The 16670-nt window shown below is 49.2% G+C and overlaps 7 protein-coding genes across 7 annotated transcripts; 6 read left to right on the top strand and 1 right to left on the bottom strand.

The window, feature by feature from the left end:
- Positions 1 to 868: 868 nt before the first annotated feature.
- Positions 869 to 2225, bottom strand: TrAtP1_010189 (uncharacterized protein; the record flags this gene model as incomplete). The annotated part of the gene is made up of 5 exons (XM_014089881.2): positions 869 to 1027; positions 1097 to 1231; positions 1302 to 1499; positions 1991 to 2018; positions 2158 to 2225. 5 exons carry the CDS (start codon positions 2223 to 2225, stop codon positions 869 to 871), a joined length of 588 nt encoding a protein of 195 aa, XP_013945356.1.
- A 1655-nt stretch (positions 2226 to 3880) lies between these two features.
- TrAtP1_010190 (uncharacterized protein) lies at positions 3881 to 4135 on the top strand (the record flags this gene model as incomplete). Its single annotated transcript, XM_066114599.1, has 1 exon — positions 3881 to 4135. One exon carries the CDS (start codon positions 3881 to 3883, stop codon positions 4133 to 4135), a length of 255 nt encoding a protein of 84 aa, XP_065970695.1.
- Positions 4136 to 5173: 1038 nt separating this feature from the next.
- Positions 5174 to 6378, top strand: TrAtP1_010191 (mitochondrial 54S ribosomal protein uL24m; the record flags this gene model as incomplete). Its single annotated transcript, XM_014089880.2, has 2 exons — positions 5174 to 5629; positions 5689 to 6378. 2 exons carry the CDS (start codon positions 5174 to 5176, stop codon positions 6376 to 6378), a joined length of 1146 nt encoding a protein of 381 aa, XP_013945355.1.
- A 154-nt stretch (positions 6379 to 6532) lies between these two features.
- Positions 6533 to 8594, top strand: TrAtP1_010192 (uncharacterized protein). The gene is made up of 2 exons (XM_014089879.2): positions 6533 to 7069; positions 7130 to 8594. The coding sequence occupies exons 1-2, from the start codon at positions 6891 to 6893 to the stop codon at positions 7773 to 7775; spliced, it is 825 nt and encodes a 274-aa protein (XP_013945354.1). The 5' UTR covers positions 6533 to 6890; the 3' UTR covers positions 7776 to 8594.
- Positions 8595 to 9948: 1354 nt separating this feature from the next.
- Positions 9949 to 11055, top strand: TrAtP1_010193 (uncharacterized protein; the record flags this gene model as incomplete). Its single annotated transcript, XM_014089878.2, has 1 exon — positions 9949 to 11055. One exon carries the CDS (start codon positions 9949 to 9951, stop codon positions 11053 to 11055), a length of 1107 nt encoding a protein of 368 aa, XP_013945353.2.
- Positions 11056 to 11827: 772 nt separating this feature from the next.
- TrAtP1_010194 (uncharacterized protein) lies at positions 11828 to 14523 on the top strand. Its single transcript, XM_066114600.1, has 6 exons — positions 11828 to 11895; positions 11963 to 13151; positions 13244 to 13311; positions 13362 to 13656; positions 13719 to 14084; positions 14152 to 14523. The coding sequence occupies exons 2-6, from the start codon at positions 12489 to 12491 to the stop codon at positions 14458 to 14460; spliced, it is 1701 nt and encodes a 566-aa protein (XP_065970696.1). The 5' UTR covers positions 11828 to 11895; positions 11963 to 12488; the 3' UTR covers positions 14461 to 14523.
- Positions 14524 to 15705: 1182 nt separating this feature from the next.
- On the top strand, positions 15706 to 16497 carry TrAtP1_010195 (uncharacterized protein). The gene has a single exon (XM_066114601.1). The coding sequence runs from the start codon at positions 15916 to 15918 to the stop codon at positions 16120 to 16122; it is 207 nt and encodes a 68-aa protein (XP_065970697.1). The 5' UTR covers positions 15706 to 15915; the 3' UTR covers positions 16123 to 16497.
- The last annotated feature ends 173 nt before the right edge of the window (positions 16498 to 16670 follow it).

Consider the following 16670-nt stretch of genomic DNA (forward strand, 5'->3'; position numbering starts at 1 on the left):
GTAAAAGATAAACCAATATTACAACCATCCATACCAAATTAAAGAAAAAAGAAAAGAAGAGGAGATGAAAACAATTGAAGAGCAAAAACATAGCGCGGAGATCCTCGTGCCCGAGACTGCAGAAAGTGGTAAAAGAAAAAACGAAACAATGTATGATAACCTGTTGTAGAGACCGCTCACGAATCCCGGCAACTTCCAAAAAAGTGCGACAAATCCACGACTAACTACTTACATCTCCCAAATTTCTCTCGTCTGGTGACTCTCCTCCCTCCTCCCTCCTCCCATAAGCTAGACAAACTGCATGCCCTTCTATTCCATCTGTACGCTGCCGAATCAACCATCAACCGCTCGTAGCTAAAGAAAAAAGAAAGCCACACCTCCAACATTAGGTCCGTCGACCCCGCTTCGCACCACCGGGGAAGATACAGTAAAGCAAGACCGGCTTGCCCGCCGGCATTATGACAGAGGCATAAGGGGGGAAAACTTCTGGTTTACCTTCTCTCGCGAATCATCTCTCTTTCCCTAGAGAATCCTTACTCCATGACGGTGATGGGACTGCAGAACCATGCACGCAACCAATAATAACCCTTTCTCGCCGTGGCCGCTGGCGAAGCGAGACCCGGGAAGCGAGACAATCGAATTCCAAATCTCCCGAAAAAAAAAAGAAAAACCTATATCCGTAAACAGCCGATAAACCATTGAGGCTGACATCCATCCCCTTATCACCAAACTAGCCATGTATTTGTTTGTCTCAGCTGGCTCATGAAGAAGAGCAAGAAACGCATCGAATTACAAACAAAGGGGGGAATCGAGCCGAGAATGGAAACGGATTGCGTCTGAGATGGACGGGCGCAAAGATAAAACGTGTTTACAGGACAAGGCACTTCTTGTGGCTGCTCTTGCGGCTGGTGCGGGACATGAGGGCGGCACGAGTGGCGTGCTCAAAGACCTCACGAACACCGTTGCCGGTTCGAGCAGAGCACTCCAGGTACTTGTAGGCTCCGATCTTCTTAGCAACAGCCTCAGCCTAGATGGGGATACGCGGTCAGCATGTCTGCGTGGTGAGGCACAATTCATACGAAGAAAGAAAACTCACGTCCTGAGTGGAAACCGGCTTCTGGTTGGTTGCCCTCAAGGCCTCGATGGTGTTGGGGTCGTCTCGCAGATCGTTCTTGCAGCCGACCAGGATGATGGGGAGACCAGAGCAGAAGTGCACGACCTCAGAGATCCACTATCAAGGCACCAGCGCGTTAGCATTTCTCTAATTATCAGAAAAACAGTTGCAGAGCCGGATGACGTACCTTCTCAAGGACGTTGTCCAGAGAATCAGGAGAGTCGATGGCGAAGCAGATCAGGATGACGTGAGAGTCAGGGTACGAGAGAGGTCGGAGACGGTCGTAATCTTCCTGGCCAGCCGTATCCCACAGGGCCAGCTCAACGTGCTTGTTGTCAACCTGAACGTCGGCGACATAGTTCTCGAAAACGGTGGGGACGTAGACCTAGAAAGATATTATACGTCAGCGTCGCGTTGGTTATGGGGCAGCATGTAACGGTGTCGTATATTTCTTCCCCAGTTATTCTGCCCTCTTTTTTTGCAAGACAGGGAGAGTCGATGGCAGATGGAAGGGTTTGATGATGGTGATGAGAAATCTGATGGGATAAGGATATTTTGATGGGTGCTAGCTAGGCTGATAAGGAGCCCATAGCCAGATTGTGACACGTCAAGAAATTTTGCCGCGGTCGGGGCTGATGCCAACACCGCACCACCCCATCTCGCTCTTGCGGCAAAGCTGCCATCAAGAAACTGGCAGCAGGTGGCAGGAAAAAAGGGCTCGGGTCGGCGACTCATCTCCCATTGGCGATGATGATGTTGATATTGTTGTTGTGGAGGCTCTTGGGGGGCGGGAAAATAAAAGGCGGCGGCTAATGAAAGCGCGGCGGAGGGCAAAATAGGGGAATGCAGATGGGCTGCGTTTCATTCAATGCGTACCTCGGGGAAAGCGCCCTTGGAGAAGACACTGCACGACAGACATGTTAGCTGGGCTCGATGCTCTGAGCAGATGGCGATGCGTTGCACCCAGCGCCGAAGCTCGAGGGCGATGGCGGCTGCGCGAGGAAGCGTGCCGCCCACAGGATTTGATGGGCATCAGCACTCACATCAACAAACAGGTTTTACCGCAGGCACCGTCGCCGACGATGACGAGCTTTCGGCGGATTTCAGCCATGGCGTCGTTGGGGGATTCTGGGAGATGGATAAGAAGCGGCGGCTGGTAACAATGAAGGCAGCGAGCGTCTCGGGCGTTGGTGGATGGCGGTTGTGATGGAATGAAAGGAAGAGAGATGGACGTCAGAAGGGGATTGTGACGGAAGAGAGAGAGAAGCTGGTCTGGGTCAGGCCTGGGCCTTTTTTGGCTTTTGCAGGCACGAGGTACTGGGTACTTGGCGCTACCGGGTGACTTGTGGAGAGAGGGGGAGCGAGCGCTCACTGCGTTTTATTCTTGGGGGGGGCTGGAGTCCTCTGCGGTCCTGGAGGACTTGTAGATGCAGGATATGTGTCGTGATGAGCAAAGCCGCAATGATGAAAATGAGAAGATTAATAAGAGAGATTGTTTAGGACTCGACTACGAAAGGATTTCCTGAAGCGGGTTTCTTTGCCAGGCAGAATTCATCTGCAGCAAACATGCACAGCTTCTAGCAGTGATGGATTTGATGGACTCCAGGTCCTGTTCAGCTCTTGTTCCTCTAATTAGCAGCGGTGGCCCTGGCGACGACGGCGCTCAGCACTGCCTGTGCCGGTACCATGTACTAGCTCTTGTACTGCGTACCTTGGCTAGCGCGTCCTGAGGCAGCCAACAATTTCTCTGGGGACTCGCCAATGGCTTGATTGCCTGTTCAGGTGGCCCCGGCTTTTGCGTGCTGTGCTGTGCTGTGCTGTGCTGTGCTCCAGCCACTGCAGAGCTCAGCGCTACCACGCGGTACCAAGCCTTCCGGTTGGTGCATGTACTCGGTACCCGTCGTAATCACACAGCACATGCGCCTGGCATTGATCGCAGCAGTCCTCTTAGCGGCTGCGGTGCTCTGTAATACAGGCCCATGCATCCATACTGAAGGATCAAATTCTACAGTGCAGCCAATAAATCCCACCGCGTCTCTGCCTTATCTGACCGCTACTACGGCAACGGCACGACGCGGCACGGCAAACGAGGCTGCAGAAGAGACAGACAGACCGACGGCCAGAGGCTCGAGGGATGCCCGGCCTGGACGCGTCGCCGGCGGGAGGTGGCTGAGACGCTGCTGGGAGATAAGGGCCGGTACATGTGACGACTCGGCTGGAGGCAGACCTCCCAGCGCTAGAGCCAGGTACACGCTACTCGGCGCTCCGTACGGCGCAGCACTTGCGAGCGCCAAAGAGCGTTACTTGATCCTTTATAAGATGGAGCTCCACCGCTAAACTGAGACAATGTAGCTGTACATGGACGGTGGCTGCTGTACGGGGGGGGCGCGTGCCGGCAGAATGGAACCAGGTTGCCGCTGCGAGTAGAGAGTACGGGGCGCCGCAGCATCATCAGCGGCGGCAGGTTATAGAGTCAAGTACCCTGATCTGGCACTAGAGCTGCGTTTTGCATCAAGCTCACTGAAGATGATCTGTGAATCATTCGGTGAGCAGTATCATGTGCGAACAGGTGATGTTGACTGTAGATACAACGGGTTTATGCTGGGTGCTGAGTGCATGCAGCGCAGCGAGGGGCCTCTACAGGTGCTTTTGCTCCCTTGGTAGTAGATACTGGAGTATATTAGGTACTTTCAGACGTCCCATGATGCTTCATTTTGAATTAAGATGTAGCCTTGTCTTAGTAGTAGCTATTCTCACAGCAGCGGCATGGACGATTTGTTGGGAATGACAACAAGCCGCTACTCAGACCTGTCCTACAGTGCACCAACGCCAAATGCGCTGCTGCATCAACCTCGTATTGGCACCGCCGTCTCCAAATCTCACCTTTCCAAGGCTCCGTCCATCTTCCCCAGGCCCAGCCAGACCGCTTCCCGACGCCTAGGCAGGGTGACACGGCCTGCTGTGCCTCCTGACATGCGGCCCTGCAACCGCAACTCCTGGTGGCAAAGTCCTACCGTCTAGGACTTGGTCATGGCAAATGGCTGCATGCATGCCGGAAGAGCTGTCATAAATTAGTACCGGTACGTACAGCCGTGGCTGGGGGAGCTGCACGGCGGTGGTAGTGCAAGCAGTAGCGTCAGCGAGTGGAAGCGGATGCGCCAGAACCTCAAATTAAGGGATCACATGATCGACATGCTCACGACGCATTTCCTTGTTGGGCCTCTTTGGTCTTCAGTGCACTGAGAGTTATAGATACGTGAGTAGCCCTTGATCTGGATGCTTAAGAGCCATCGTTGCGTGCAAAAGCACAGCGTAAACGGCCCCTCGTTGATTTTGGCTGCGACAGCCAGAGCCGGAGCTGAGATGGGAGCTGAAATGCAGCCAGAAAGGCATCGGAGAACTGGTGCTCTCCGTGCTCCATCCAAGTGCAGCGTTGTGTCACCAATACATGAACAGAGTGCCATGTAGTCCATGTATCAGCTACCTATGCTCCTTGCCATGGCATCACTGCGTCAAACCGACTCTCCTTTTTCCTTGCTTTGCTTTTTTCTTCCCTTTTCTCCTTGACTCCCTCCCCTTTATCTTACCGCAATCTCTCCAAGGCTCCGTGACGCCGCTTGTAGCATCACAATGTATTCGCCGCCATTAGCGTGCTGCCAAGAGCAAGTACAGGTACCCCGTGCTAACGCGTCCTACTCCGAGGCGTATCTGCACTGTATTCCTGCAGAGCAGCAGGCATGTCAGACAGCCGGGCGGACCAAGCTCACTCTAAAAGCTTCCCATAGCATACAGTGCGCATAGTCGTTCTTACACCCCGCCATAGCCATAGCCAAGCCTGGCCCTATCAGCTTATCAGTGCCGCATTGCCATGTCCCGCGCTAAGCCCATCCTGGATCCAATCGAAGATTTTCCGAGTCCATCTGGGAAGTCACAGTCGTCCCGCAAAAGACCATCAGTCGATATCACCATCTATTCTAGGTGCTGCGGGCGGCGTCCATTGCGATCAATGGGCTGCGATTCAGAATCATAGATAAAGCACATCGATTCTCTTCCACAGCCATGCAGAAACTTGCGAAGCGAGCGGCCCAGGCGCAGCGCCAGGCGTCTCGCCGCGCGAGACTCCAGATGGAGCAGGAAAACGTCGACACCAAGCTTCGAAGCCGTCTTGCGCTCCGATCAGCAGTGGAGGAAGTCCGACAAAACCTCAAAGACGCAAGGAAAGCCCGGAAAGAGGATTGGGAGCTGGGGCCTTTGGCGCCCAAGCGAGACCTGGGATTCAACGACTACGGTGCCTTCAAGGAGAATGTGCGACAGGACTGGTCAAATTATGGCCTGCACCAACCGAACCCGAAAGTGATTGAGCAGCGCTGTGCTTGGGCTGGAGGCGTGAAGCAGCTAAACCTTGCGCCCGGTGACAGAGTGGTTATTCAGGATGGTCCGGACAAGGGCAAGATTGATCGCATCAAGTCGGTCCAGCCGCAATCCGGAACCGTTACCTTGGAGCACCGCCATCAGGTATGCCGATGCTTTTTAGAAAATTTTCTCAACTATGCTAATCATCTGACTGTGTATAGGCTGTTGTTCAAGGCATGTTTGGCAACCCCAGTCGACCACAGCCAATGCCCATCTCTATCGCATCCGTCCGCCTCGTCTACCCGATGACGAACCCCGACACAGGCGTCACCCGCGACACCGTCATAAACCAGCTCAAGGCAGTGCCGCCGAACATGCAGTCCCCCAACATGTCCCTGGACCGCTGGCAGTACGGCAAGAAGTGGGATCGCGTGGTGCCCGGTCTCAACGTTGTGATTCCTTGGCCCGAGGTTGAGGTCCCAGAATTCGAGACCATGGCTGCGGACACTGTTCGCGAGCAAGTTGAAGACAGATCATTCTACTACGGACTTTTGTCACCACCCATGCCGGAGCAGGTTGTGGACGAGCTGAGAAACAAATTCTCAAGATTCAGGACAAGGCACGAGGCGTGGTACATTGAGAAGAAGGAGATGGAAGAGGCTTTGAAGAAGGGCCGACAGGAGACTATCAAGGCCATGCAGACACCATTGGACGAGTTCCACGAGAAGAACCGGCAAGTTCGCGCAGAGCAAGGCGAGCCGGAGCTGTCAGAGGAGATGCTGACCAAGATTGGCGAGTTTATGGCCAAGAAGAAGTCGGCGGCTTTGGAGAATGCTGGCGTGACTGAAGTATCAGCAGCACCGGTACCTCCCAAGGATGATACCAATGCGCCATCACCGACAGCTCAGTAGATGGTCGGTCAACGGGGGATAGAAGGGGGAAATGAAAAGGAGGATAGCGGGAAGAAAAAAAATATTAGCCAGGCAAAGCAAGGGATTTGGCTCTGGCTTGTGTAATTATATAGACCTGTGTACGAGCTGTACATTATGACGGAGCAAATGAAGACAAGAATTGACCATCAACTTGCTAACGATTCCATCGACTCTCGCCCGCTAGGTCCCGGCGCATATCGCCGACACGGGCCATGACTTGTTTTTATTATTCTTACAGATAAGAGATCAGATCTGAAGCTCAATCCAGCTGTCAAATCCAGCTCTTGGCTCCACACTTGCACACCATCAATCGACCCCTCCCCCGCGCCTCTTATCAGTTGGCTTGATCATGATTTGACGTGACGTCTCAGATTGCGTTTCCTTAGTGAATATTCACTGCCATTATTTTCTCATCTATTTTTTCAAGCCTCTTTCCCTTTTTTTTTTACTTTCTTTTTTCTTTCAATTTTTTCTCGTTGTAAGATTAAAACATGGCGCACACACATTCTCACGACGGCAGCGCGCCGCACTCTCACAATGGCTTCTCAGCTCAAGAGCACGGCCACTCTCACGAAATCCTCGACGGACCCGGCAGCTATATCGGACGGGAAATGCCCATTGTAGAGGGCCGCACCTGGGCTGATCGTGCATTCACAATTGGAATCGGCGGGTGAGCACCATTCACGAGAAATGTCTTTTTGCTTTATAGATACTGACCTGCTCTCTACAGTCCCGTCGGCTCAGGCAAGACTGCTCTGATGCTGGCCCTCTGCCTCGCCCTCAGAGAGAAATACTCTCTCGCCGCCGTCACAAACGACATCTTCACCAAAGAAGACGCCGAGTTTCTCACCCGCCACGCCGCTCTCCCCCCACAGCGCATCCGTGCCATCGAAACCGGAGGCTGTCCTCACGCCGCCGTCCGCGAAGACATCTCCGCCAACCTCGCCGCCCTGGAAGACCTGCACGCCGAGTTCGATTCCGATCTGCTGCTTATTGAATCCGGCGGCGACAACCTAGCTGCAAACTACAGCCGCGAGCTGGCCGACTTCATCATCTACGTTATCGACGTCAGCGGCGGCGACAAGGTGCCCCGGAAAGGAGGCCCCGGAATCACGCAGAGTGACTTGCTGGTCGTGAACAAGACGGATTTGGCCGAGGCTGTGGGCGCTGATTTGGGAGTCATGGAGAGGGACGCGAGGAAGATGCGGGAAGGGGGACCGACGGTTTTCGCGCAGGTGAAGAAGGATGTGGGCGTGGATCACATTGTTAATCTTATTCTGAGTGCGTGGAAGGCGAGCGGTGCTGAGGAGGAGAGGAGGAGTCGTGGAGGGCCGAGGCCGACGGAGGGTCTTGAGGCGTTGAAGAAGGAGGCTTAGGAGTCGTAAGATGCTTGAAGATGTGTGTATATGGGCGAGAAAGACTCGGGCAGTCTATGATACATAGGAAGGAGCTTGTAATTATGACTCTACTAATTACCCGCGGGATGAATTCAAGAGGGTCTTAATTTCTACCAGTTGGATAGCTACGATGCACCGCCATGTATCTCCAAACGCTTGTTCCGCAAGCATATCATGTCTGGAATAGAATACACAGCTATCCCGAAAGCACGTCTGCACTGGCTCTGGTCATATCTTGTAAATATGACCAGGTTCCCAGGCAACACCACGAGGAGGTTGCAGAATCCGATGTCATTGCCCGCGGCCTCCCATCCAATGGAATACAGGCTAGGAGTGTACCCCTAAAGCGACAGCATTGCTGGCTATGTCTTGGAGGAGTTATTCTACCATGCAAATCTGAAGGATCTTGAGACTTTTGAGGTCCGGCTGAATATGGCAGGATTGTAGTTCTGCGTCTGAGACTCGCCTTTGAGGCCCGGCCACATGTGGCAGAGTTGTGGTTCTGAGTGTGATGTACACCACGGCTTGATGCTCGTCTGGACTGCGACCAGGACAACCGAATCGTGCTATTTTTGGACTCTGAGTTTGTCTTTTTCGATCATGTTGAGCGCCTTCTCCAGCTGCGGCATCATCCTCGGCATGGTCGCTGAGCTCAGAGTCGTCAGGCCGCGAGGTTCTGATGGAATTGTCTTGTTTGGTGGGTGAGATTGTCCAAGAGTCACCTTTGCGAGGACTCGAAGGACGCTTCTTGAGCAGAACGGTCTGCTGCCATGTGCCATCAAATTAGCCTTGTTCTTTGCCAAATGGGAATCCCCATACGCATCCCCCTTGCCTTTATTTCTGGCACAACGTAAATTTGTCTCTTCGTCTTCAGCCTGGCAAGTCTCTGTGGCACGAAACCATTTCAGGAATGTCGCCTGCCTAGTCACCCATTGACATGAGCACTTCCTACTTTCGAAGTCGGGTCTGGTGGATTTTCAGAGCTTCCTTCATGTCCAACTCTTTTTTCGGCCTGGGGTGAACCGTTTGTGTCTGTTGCTCAAGAGAGAGTCGTTAGTGATTAGAAAAATGGTTGTGGCCGAAATGACCAAAGGTGTGGGGGATTTAGTCTGAATGTAACGCGCAACGGAGGATGGGTGGGTGGTCGTCTGATATATGTAACCACTGACTTGTGGCCTTTTCGATTTGAGTTTTGCGTGCGTGGTCGAAAGTTTGACATTTGAGTTAGGCCGAGAGATTGAATTGCTCTGAAAGACTTTATTTGGCGTACGCAAGCACTTCCTCATCATGAAGGGCCGAATATTGAAGCTTGGCCTTGCGTTGGTGGAGTGGTGGTCACCTCACTTCTAGGTCACTGAAATGCTACATCTACATCTTCTACATCTTCTGCTACCCCTGCTACTCTTTATTATCAGTGTAGCTATTTAATTTAGCAGAAATACACCAGGCATTTTGACCCAATAGATTATGGGCAGATGATTAGGTATGTACCTAGATACGGCCAACGTACATGCGCATTCTAATGGTCGCTCCTTCCAACGTTGGACCTTCCTTCGGAAAAATAGGTAGCAAATGACCAAAATTCCCCTTCGAAGCCCGCTTTCGGTTCTCCTCTTTTCCCCTCTCTTTCTTTTCCAGCCTACGAATTCCACGCCCGCGGCCAATATCTACGACAGATCCCGTCCAACCATCACACGAGACACTGACATTGTGTTTCAGTTTTTTCTCTCCGTCGGTAGTAGATGTAGTAGATGTAATAGATGTAATAGATGTATCTATAATTATCATCTTTTGATAACGCAATAGTATATAAAGGATTAGGACTTTGTTAATGGCCATGGAATCCCCCATTTCTTCTTACTTCCCACTTACATAGCGGTGGAAAGTTTGTTGGTCGTATCAAATTGAGTTCGGGTACTTGTAAAGCCTCATACTAGCCAGTCACTGGGTGATGGCACTCCCAAATGACTTTCCACACAATGGCTTTAAGTATTATCGCATAGTACTGTGGCGTTTGTGGATACGAAAGTCTCTATATATAAGACAGTGGGCTCTTCCGATTTCTCACTCAACCAAACCGTTTTCTTCACCTGACAGAGCATCTCTATAATCGACCCAGGTTTATTTAGTCTATTGGTATCCATCACACAAAATGGCATCAGAATTCCATCTATTCACCTCTCTCCCAACAGAGATACGGCTAAAGGTCTGGGAGCATGCCTTGCGGCCGTATAGCCCTTCTCGCCCCGGCGCTCACTTCTTCTCGGTGACGAACTTCAAAGAGGATGGCGACCAGCTTGCAAGACTTAGAGCTCCGTGCGTCCTGGGCTCCCGCTGTAAACTCAACCACGGCCATACTTACTACCTTGCCGCACCAAAGTTTGGTATCAGTCATTCTTGGACCAACAACAATCCGTCTGCCTATCTTTGGGATTTTGGTATGTGGAGCGCATGCAGCGAATCTAGAGAAATTATCGAAGACCATTATAAGACGGAATACTGGGCGGCAAAACTTCTGGAAGACAGCAAATGCGATTATCCTCCCAAGCCTGATGCCGATGCTTGCGTCCCGTTCATATTCCCGCGGAGCAACGAAGATTGGCGCTTTGCCATACGTCCAAATCGAGATCTTATATGCTTCCAACCACTCAATCCGCTTACTATAGGATACCATAGAAAGGGTACCTATCTCACGGAAGATATTTCTATGGTAAATCCCACAACGGGTTTACGTGATGTTAAAAACATGGCGTTTGAGTTTGATTCGAGCTGGTGCGACGATCTTAAGGTGGTGTCTTGTCCTCAAGATTTCCGTGCTTACTTTGAGGAGAAAAGTCCTCGAGGTCTCTTCATTCGCCTTTTTCTGGAATTAGACGCTTGTGGCGAACGATATGATCCAATTTGGCTCATCGATTACGGCCTCAAACAAGACCCTCCGAAACGCGACCTTGGAGAAGATCGTCCTCGTATACCTTGGCCTTATCAAAGGACATTCTTTGCAAATGATCGAAAATTCGTCCAAGTTGGTCGATTTTACACAGACGAGTATAAGTCTACCGAAAGATGGTCTGCACTTGACTTCTTGGAAGAACTCAGTGATATGCTTGGAGGTGTTTCGCCCGGTCATGCGTTCCACCATTATGAGGGAAAGTTTAGCTGGGATGGCTCTTGCCCAATTTGCGAAGAAAATGCAAGGACGGGGATTTGGTACGACATTCGCAGTGACATTGAAGTTCTGGTATGCGAGAGAAATGAATGAGAAGTTCTGTAGCCTATATGAGATTCCACCATCCGCCCATAAGGCTCGTTTTCAGTTTTAGTAACATTATATATATAATATGTCCTTGCTTATCTCCAAGTCCGAGATTTTACATTTGCGCGAGATTGCAGATATATCGCTTTATATTTCAAGGTGGACAGGTGCTTCTGCAAAAGGACGCAATAGAAATCATACCTGCGGCTTAGTCGAACTAATGCTTGTTATTCGTCGCGGTCGAGCGGTTGAAAGCCGTAGAGGACGCTCTCACAAATCGCTCCACGCGCATAATAAGCGCAGGACCCTTCTCAGCATCTGCAGCATATTCTGTTTGCCAAGTCCTATATGATCTCCATTACATGCGGTCTAAATCAAGCTCGATCTGCATCACCGATCGAGACGAGAGGCAAGAAATCTCACTTCGATTGGAACAGCAGATTACGACTAGGCTGACGAAACCAAGATAAAAATGAATATGCAGCCCTACTCAAGTGCTATAGTGGTTCTTCATGTTACTAGCACAGCAATACGCTGTAATCTTTTACTGAATACGCAACATAATGCCGTCGCTTCTCGGCCGAATAATGTCTGAATAACTGGACAGTCAGCTTTACATTCCTGGTAACGTTAGTCGAGTCTGAAAGCCAGGGGTTTTCGCACTAATATGGTTCGACACGTCCGAAAATGGACGATGGATTTGGCACAAGGCAGTAATAATCGGACTTTAAATTGCTTAGCACAGGAGATTCCGGAGTCTCCTTCTATGCTAAAATCTCACTCACTCTATTTTTTAAATCAACTGCTTGTTATAACCTTCCTACGGCCCTTTAATAAGAGTTATAGGCAGGTCATTACCATTTATCCTTGTATTTTTACTGGAGCGTATAATCAAGCTGACCACTACGCCAAGGCTTCCTAAGAAGGGTGAGAAGAGGAAGAGAGGCTGTATTACAACAACTAGACAAAGAGGAAAATATGCCTGAGCAAGAACCAACGGATCGCTGCAAACGGAACCACAGACAAAGGGGTTTGCCAAGAGTGTGGGTCTTCCTGACCACTCAACACATCCAATAGCGTCGAGGGCATTATTTACGTGCCTGCACATCGTCTTTGTTTGCACTCAAAATCCCCATTTGCGTGCGCCTCTGCGTCTCCAAAAAATGCGTCCAACGCGCCTACAGACTTAACGGGAAGGTGATCAGGATCCAGGGACAGTGACCAACAGAAACCAGGGCACGTTTTGGCCAAGAATGTGGAACGCAACGACAAAGAGTTCAACGTTACTCCCGGCTCCAGTCCCGAATCATGTCGATAAAGGTTGGATATGCTTGTATATAAAATGCTCTCGCCTTGTTGGCGCCCCCTAAGCCTATTAAGCTTCTACGCTCGCGCAATCTTTAAATCTCGATACCGTAACTCGTTTCGAATTGGGCATAATGGTGCTATCCTACCGCGTCCTCTCTGCCATCACCAAGCTCGGCTTGGTGGCCGGCTCTGCCTATGCTGATAGTGAGTACATTTGGCCTAATGCCAAGACTGACTTGCTCGAGTCTATGCTCTATGAGCAGCAGGGATTTGGATCTGGCAACTCGCCAGCAACCTTTATCGTCCCCTGCGATAAGGTCCCTTTTGGCACTGGGCGTAATGGAGCTGCAGAATGGCTGCGAACGGCATATCATGACATGGCAACTGCGGATGTCGTGACGGGAGTAGGAGGTCTCGACGCGTCTATTGGGTTTGAGGTGAACCGCGATGAGAATCCCGGTATTGGCTTCAACGAAACGCTTGTGAATCTAGCCGCGTTCCTCACACCGCGTTCATCTATGGCGGATTTGATCGCCTTGGGGGCAGTGTTTGCTGCAAATGGATGCTCAAATGGAAGCGTTGAGATTCCCTATCGAGCGGGTAGAGTTGATGCTACAGGACCTGGTGCGTCAGGCGTGCCCAAGCCAGAGCAGCCTTTGGACGAGCACATCACCAATTTCCAGAGACAAGGATTTACGCCGCAAGAGATGATTGGGCTGGTGGCATGTGGCCATACCCTTGGAGGTGTTCATGGCGTAGACTTTCCTGAGATTGTCCCAGTCGTTAATGATCCAGTAAGTCGCTATCTGAATAGCCGATGTTAATTGTCACATACTTTGAGGGCTGGCTGTACAAGAACTTTGAATGAGCTAACCATTATGCACAGGCAAATGATCAGAACACGCAGACGTTCGACACAACTAACACGGGATTCACCGGGTTTGACAACACTGTGTAAGATGAGTTTACTTCCTGTCGACGGCCTCGAACTAACTAGAAGTCAGTGCTGTTCAGTTCGTGAACAACGTTACGCAGAATCCACTCGCGTTTGGTCACAATGAGACCACCAACTCCGATGCCAGAATCTTCAACTCTGACGGAGGGGAGGAAATTGGGAAAATGGCAGATTCCCCCTCTTACTTCTACCAAACCTGCACAACACTGCTCGAACGAATGATCAATACCGTCCCCAAGGGCGTAGCTCTTACGGATCCAATCCAGCCCATTGCCGTAAAGCCTTCCCAGCTATTTGCCACTATCAACTCGGATGGAACGATGACCATGTCTGGCTATATCAGAGTACGTTTTCTCCTTCCATTGATATGGAAAACACAAGACAAGCGCTAATGGAGATCAAACAGCTTGCTGGCCCCGTAACCGCCAACCCAAACCGCACAGTCAAGATCCACTTCCATCCTCGTTCTGGGGAGAGAGATACTGGCGCTTCTATCGTTAGCAAAAGCATAACTTCAGCTAGTTCTGCTCATGTCCTCTACGGAAACCCTCCTCTTACTTTCTGGTGGTACCAGTTCTCGACAGTGATTCCCGTCACACAAGGTGTTTCTGGATTTGACGTGGAGGTTGTCGATACCAGCAACGGAGCCACCAACAGCACCATGTACAAGAATGGTGGCCAAGGATTCCCGTTTGATGATACGATCGTTACGCAGCCAAAGCTGTCATGTTCTGAAACAATTTACAACGGACTGATGAACTTGACTGTTGCGGTAAGCCTCCCTACTCCTAATACAACAAGCTATCTGTCCACTAATGCTAATAATAATACCAATTTAGATCCGTGATGACTCAAACCTCGACTCGTTAAAGGCGATAGTACATGTACCAACTCCTCTCGACTCTTTCACGCCAACCGTTGGCTCGATACCTCTTGATTTTGTCAAAGTCGGCCCCATCGCAGGATCAGGCTACACCCTATACAATGCCACTATTACTAACGGAGCCACTCCTGACGATCCCAACAATTTTGCTCATACTTATATACGAACCTACGATCTAATTGCTTCAAATAGCACACACACTGTGGAGAGGGAGTTTAACATGATGGATGGGCTCAACGCCTGTCCGAATCCCAATATCTTTTAAGAGATTAGGGGCATTTATTCGTGTAAATACTAAGAACGATTTGTAAATATTACTGTGGATAGGAAGCAATCAAATAGAATTTATGTCACGCTGGCAGAGTAGGTATCATGATGGTGAAGTCTTGCGCAAAAGTGGAATCGCACAAACTGAGTCAACTAGCCAGGTAGGTAAGCGACATATCTACTATATCTACTATATCTACTATATCTACTATATCTACTATATCTACTATATCTACTATATCTACTATATCTACTATATCTACTATATCTACTATATCTACTATATCTACTATATCTACTATATCTACTATATCTAGTATTTTATATAATTAGATACTGTGCGTGTAATTATAGGTTTAGAGCTAGGAATATTTACTGGCCTTATTTTAAATAAATAAATTAAAAAGAACAAGAAAACCCATGCTGCCTTTTCTAGCTTCCTTTTTCTTTACCTTCTCTCCTTGGTTCTCATTGTAATGTTAGTAATGGATGGTGCAAGCATTGAACATGAAGTACAGTTATGGGCCAAAAAGTCTGCGAACGCTATACTGAGTACCACCAAAAGTCATAGTTTTCAAAAATTAATAATTAAATCTATAAAATACATATGCAGATGATTAAACTTAAAATTTAATAAAAATTAATGGATACGTTATATTTTAATAGTACTTACTTATAATGTTCAATTTTATAGCAGCTGTTGTGGATTGAAGCTGTAATAGATTATCCCCTCCTAAACTTGGTGTATCTTTATTTTTTTCCCTTCGTAAATTTTTGGCCCCTAACTGTACCAACGGCAGTAGCTGATCGTCTCTGTCAATCGTTAGCAGCAGATATATACCTATGTCGTCACAACCATTACTTACCTGGACTTCTTTTTCATAGTACTACGTCAATAAATTAGAAAGTACACCAAGATAAGATTACACATAATGAAAGTGAAAACGCCAAAATGCAAATAGTTTCTATTGCCTTTAGTGCACACTCCCAATCAAGAGAGTATCTACCCCATTGGAACATGATACAAAATTCCTTGGTTAGCCAAAAGACTAGCTAGCTACATGGAGATAGGTACTACGGACGATAATTTCCTTAACGATGCCTTAATTCCTTTTAGCTAAATATTAAAAGACAAGGCTGTATCAATAAAACGAAATAAAAACAATGGCAGGAATAGCAAAAGTAGCATGTTAGTAGCCATCACTCCACCAACGCAAAACACTTCAAAACTCAATTCTTCCAGCAGGGAAAATACCTTAGGTATATACACGCAATGAATTCTCTCAAAACGTTATAAACTCTCAGCATACAAAACTCAAATCGAAAAGGTTAAAAGTCAACAATTATATATATCTGAGGACCATCCGCACATTCTCCTGTTGCGCGTTGCATCCGGACCAAAGCACCACACCTTTGACGCTTTCTGCTATAACTTTTTAAATTATAAACAACAATGCCTTCACCAGCGGACACGAGCGATTCACTAGAACCGGCATGCCGGGCAGCTCAAATCATCGAGTCGATCGAAAAGTTACGGGAGGAGATGAACATGAGTCCCGAGACGAGCAAGCTGGCCAGCAGACTGCGCAACCAGGCGAGCGCCGCCGTCGCCCGTGGGCAAGGCCACCTCGATAATGGAGACAATATCGAACTCGCTTAGAAAATTTTCCAGATGATGATCGAAAAGTCAAAGAAGCATGCGGCCGAGAAAGAAGAGCGACAGAACAAGATCGCCCAGACCGAACAGGAGATAAAAATAGCGAAAAAGGCTCTGAAAGTCAACCAGGATCAACTTGAAAGGCTAGAATCTCTATATACGAGTCGCTCGAGATAGTCGGAAAAGAAATCAGGGCTAGAGTACGGCGTGGGGAGTAATCACTGAGCACTGTCTTTTGTTACTGTTTGGCCAAGAGTACTGAATTATATATTAGAGACACATGTATCTGCGTCGCTGAAGTAGGCTCAAATGACTGGAATCTCAGTTGGAGCGGCCAAAGCTCGCTGAGGCTCATGTGCCGTCGTCACTAAATTGCAGAGGACGCTTGTTAGCGTAATATCTGATTCCTGAAATTTGAACATTGGTGACATAAGAGAACAACCTGAGTGGCGCAAATATGCCTCCAAAGTACATAATGAGGAGGGGTCAAATTACATACATACATGCACCTCTCATAAACACCCAAGCCCCGCACCTTGGGCAGTAACAAC

Source organism: Trichoderma atroviride, chromosome 5, assembly GCF_020647795.1.
Source record: "Trichoderma atroviride chromosome 5, complete sequence".
NCBI classification, from domain to species: domain Eukaryota; kingdom Fungi; phylum Ascomycota; class Sordariomycetes; order Hypocreales; family Hypocreaceae; genus Trichoderma; species Trichoderma atroviride.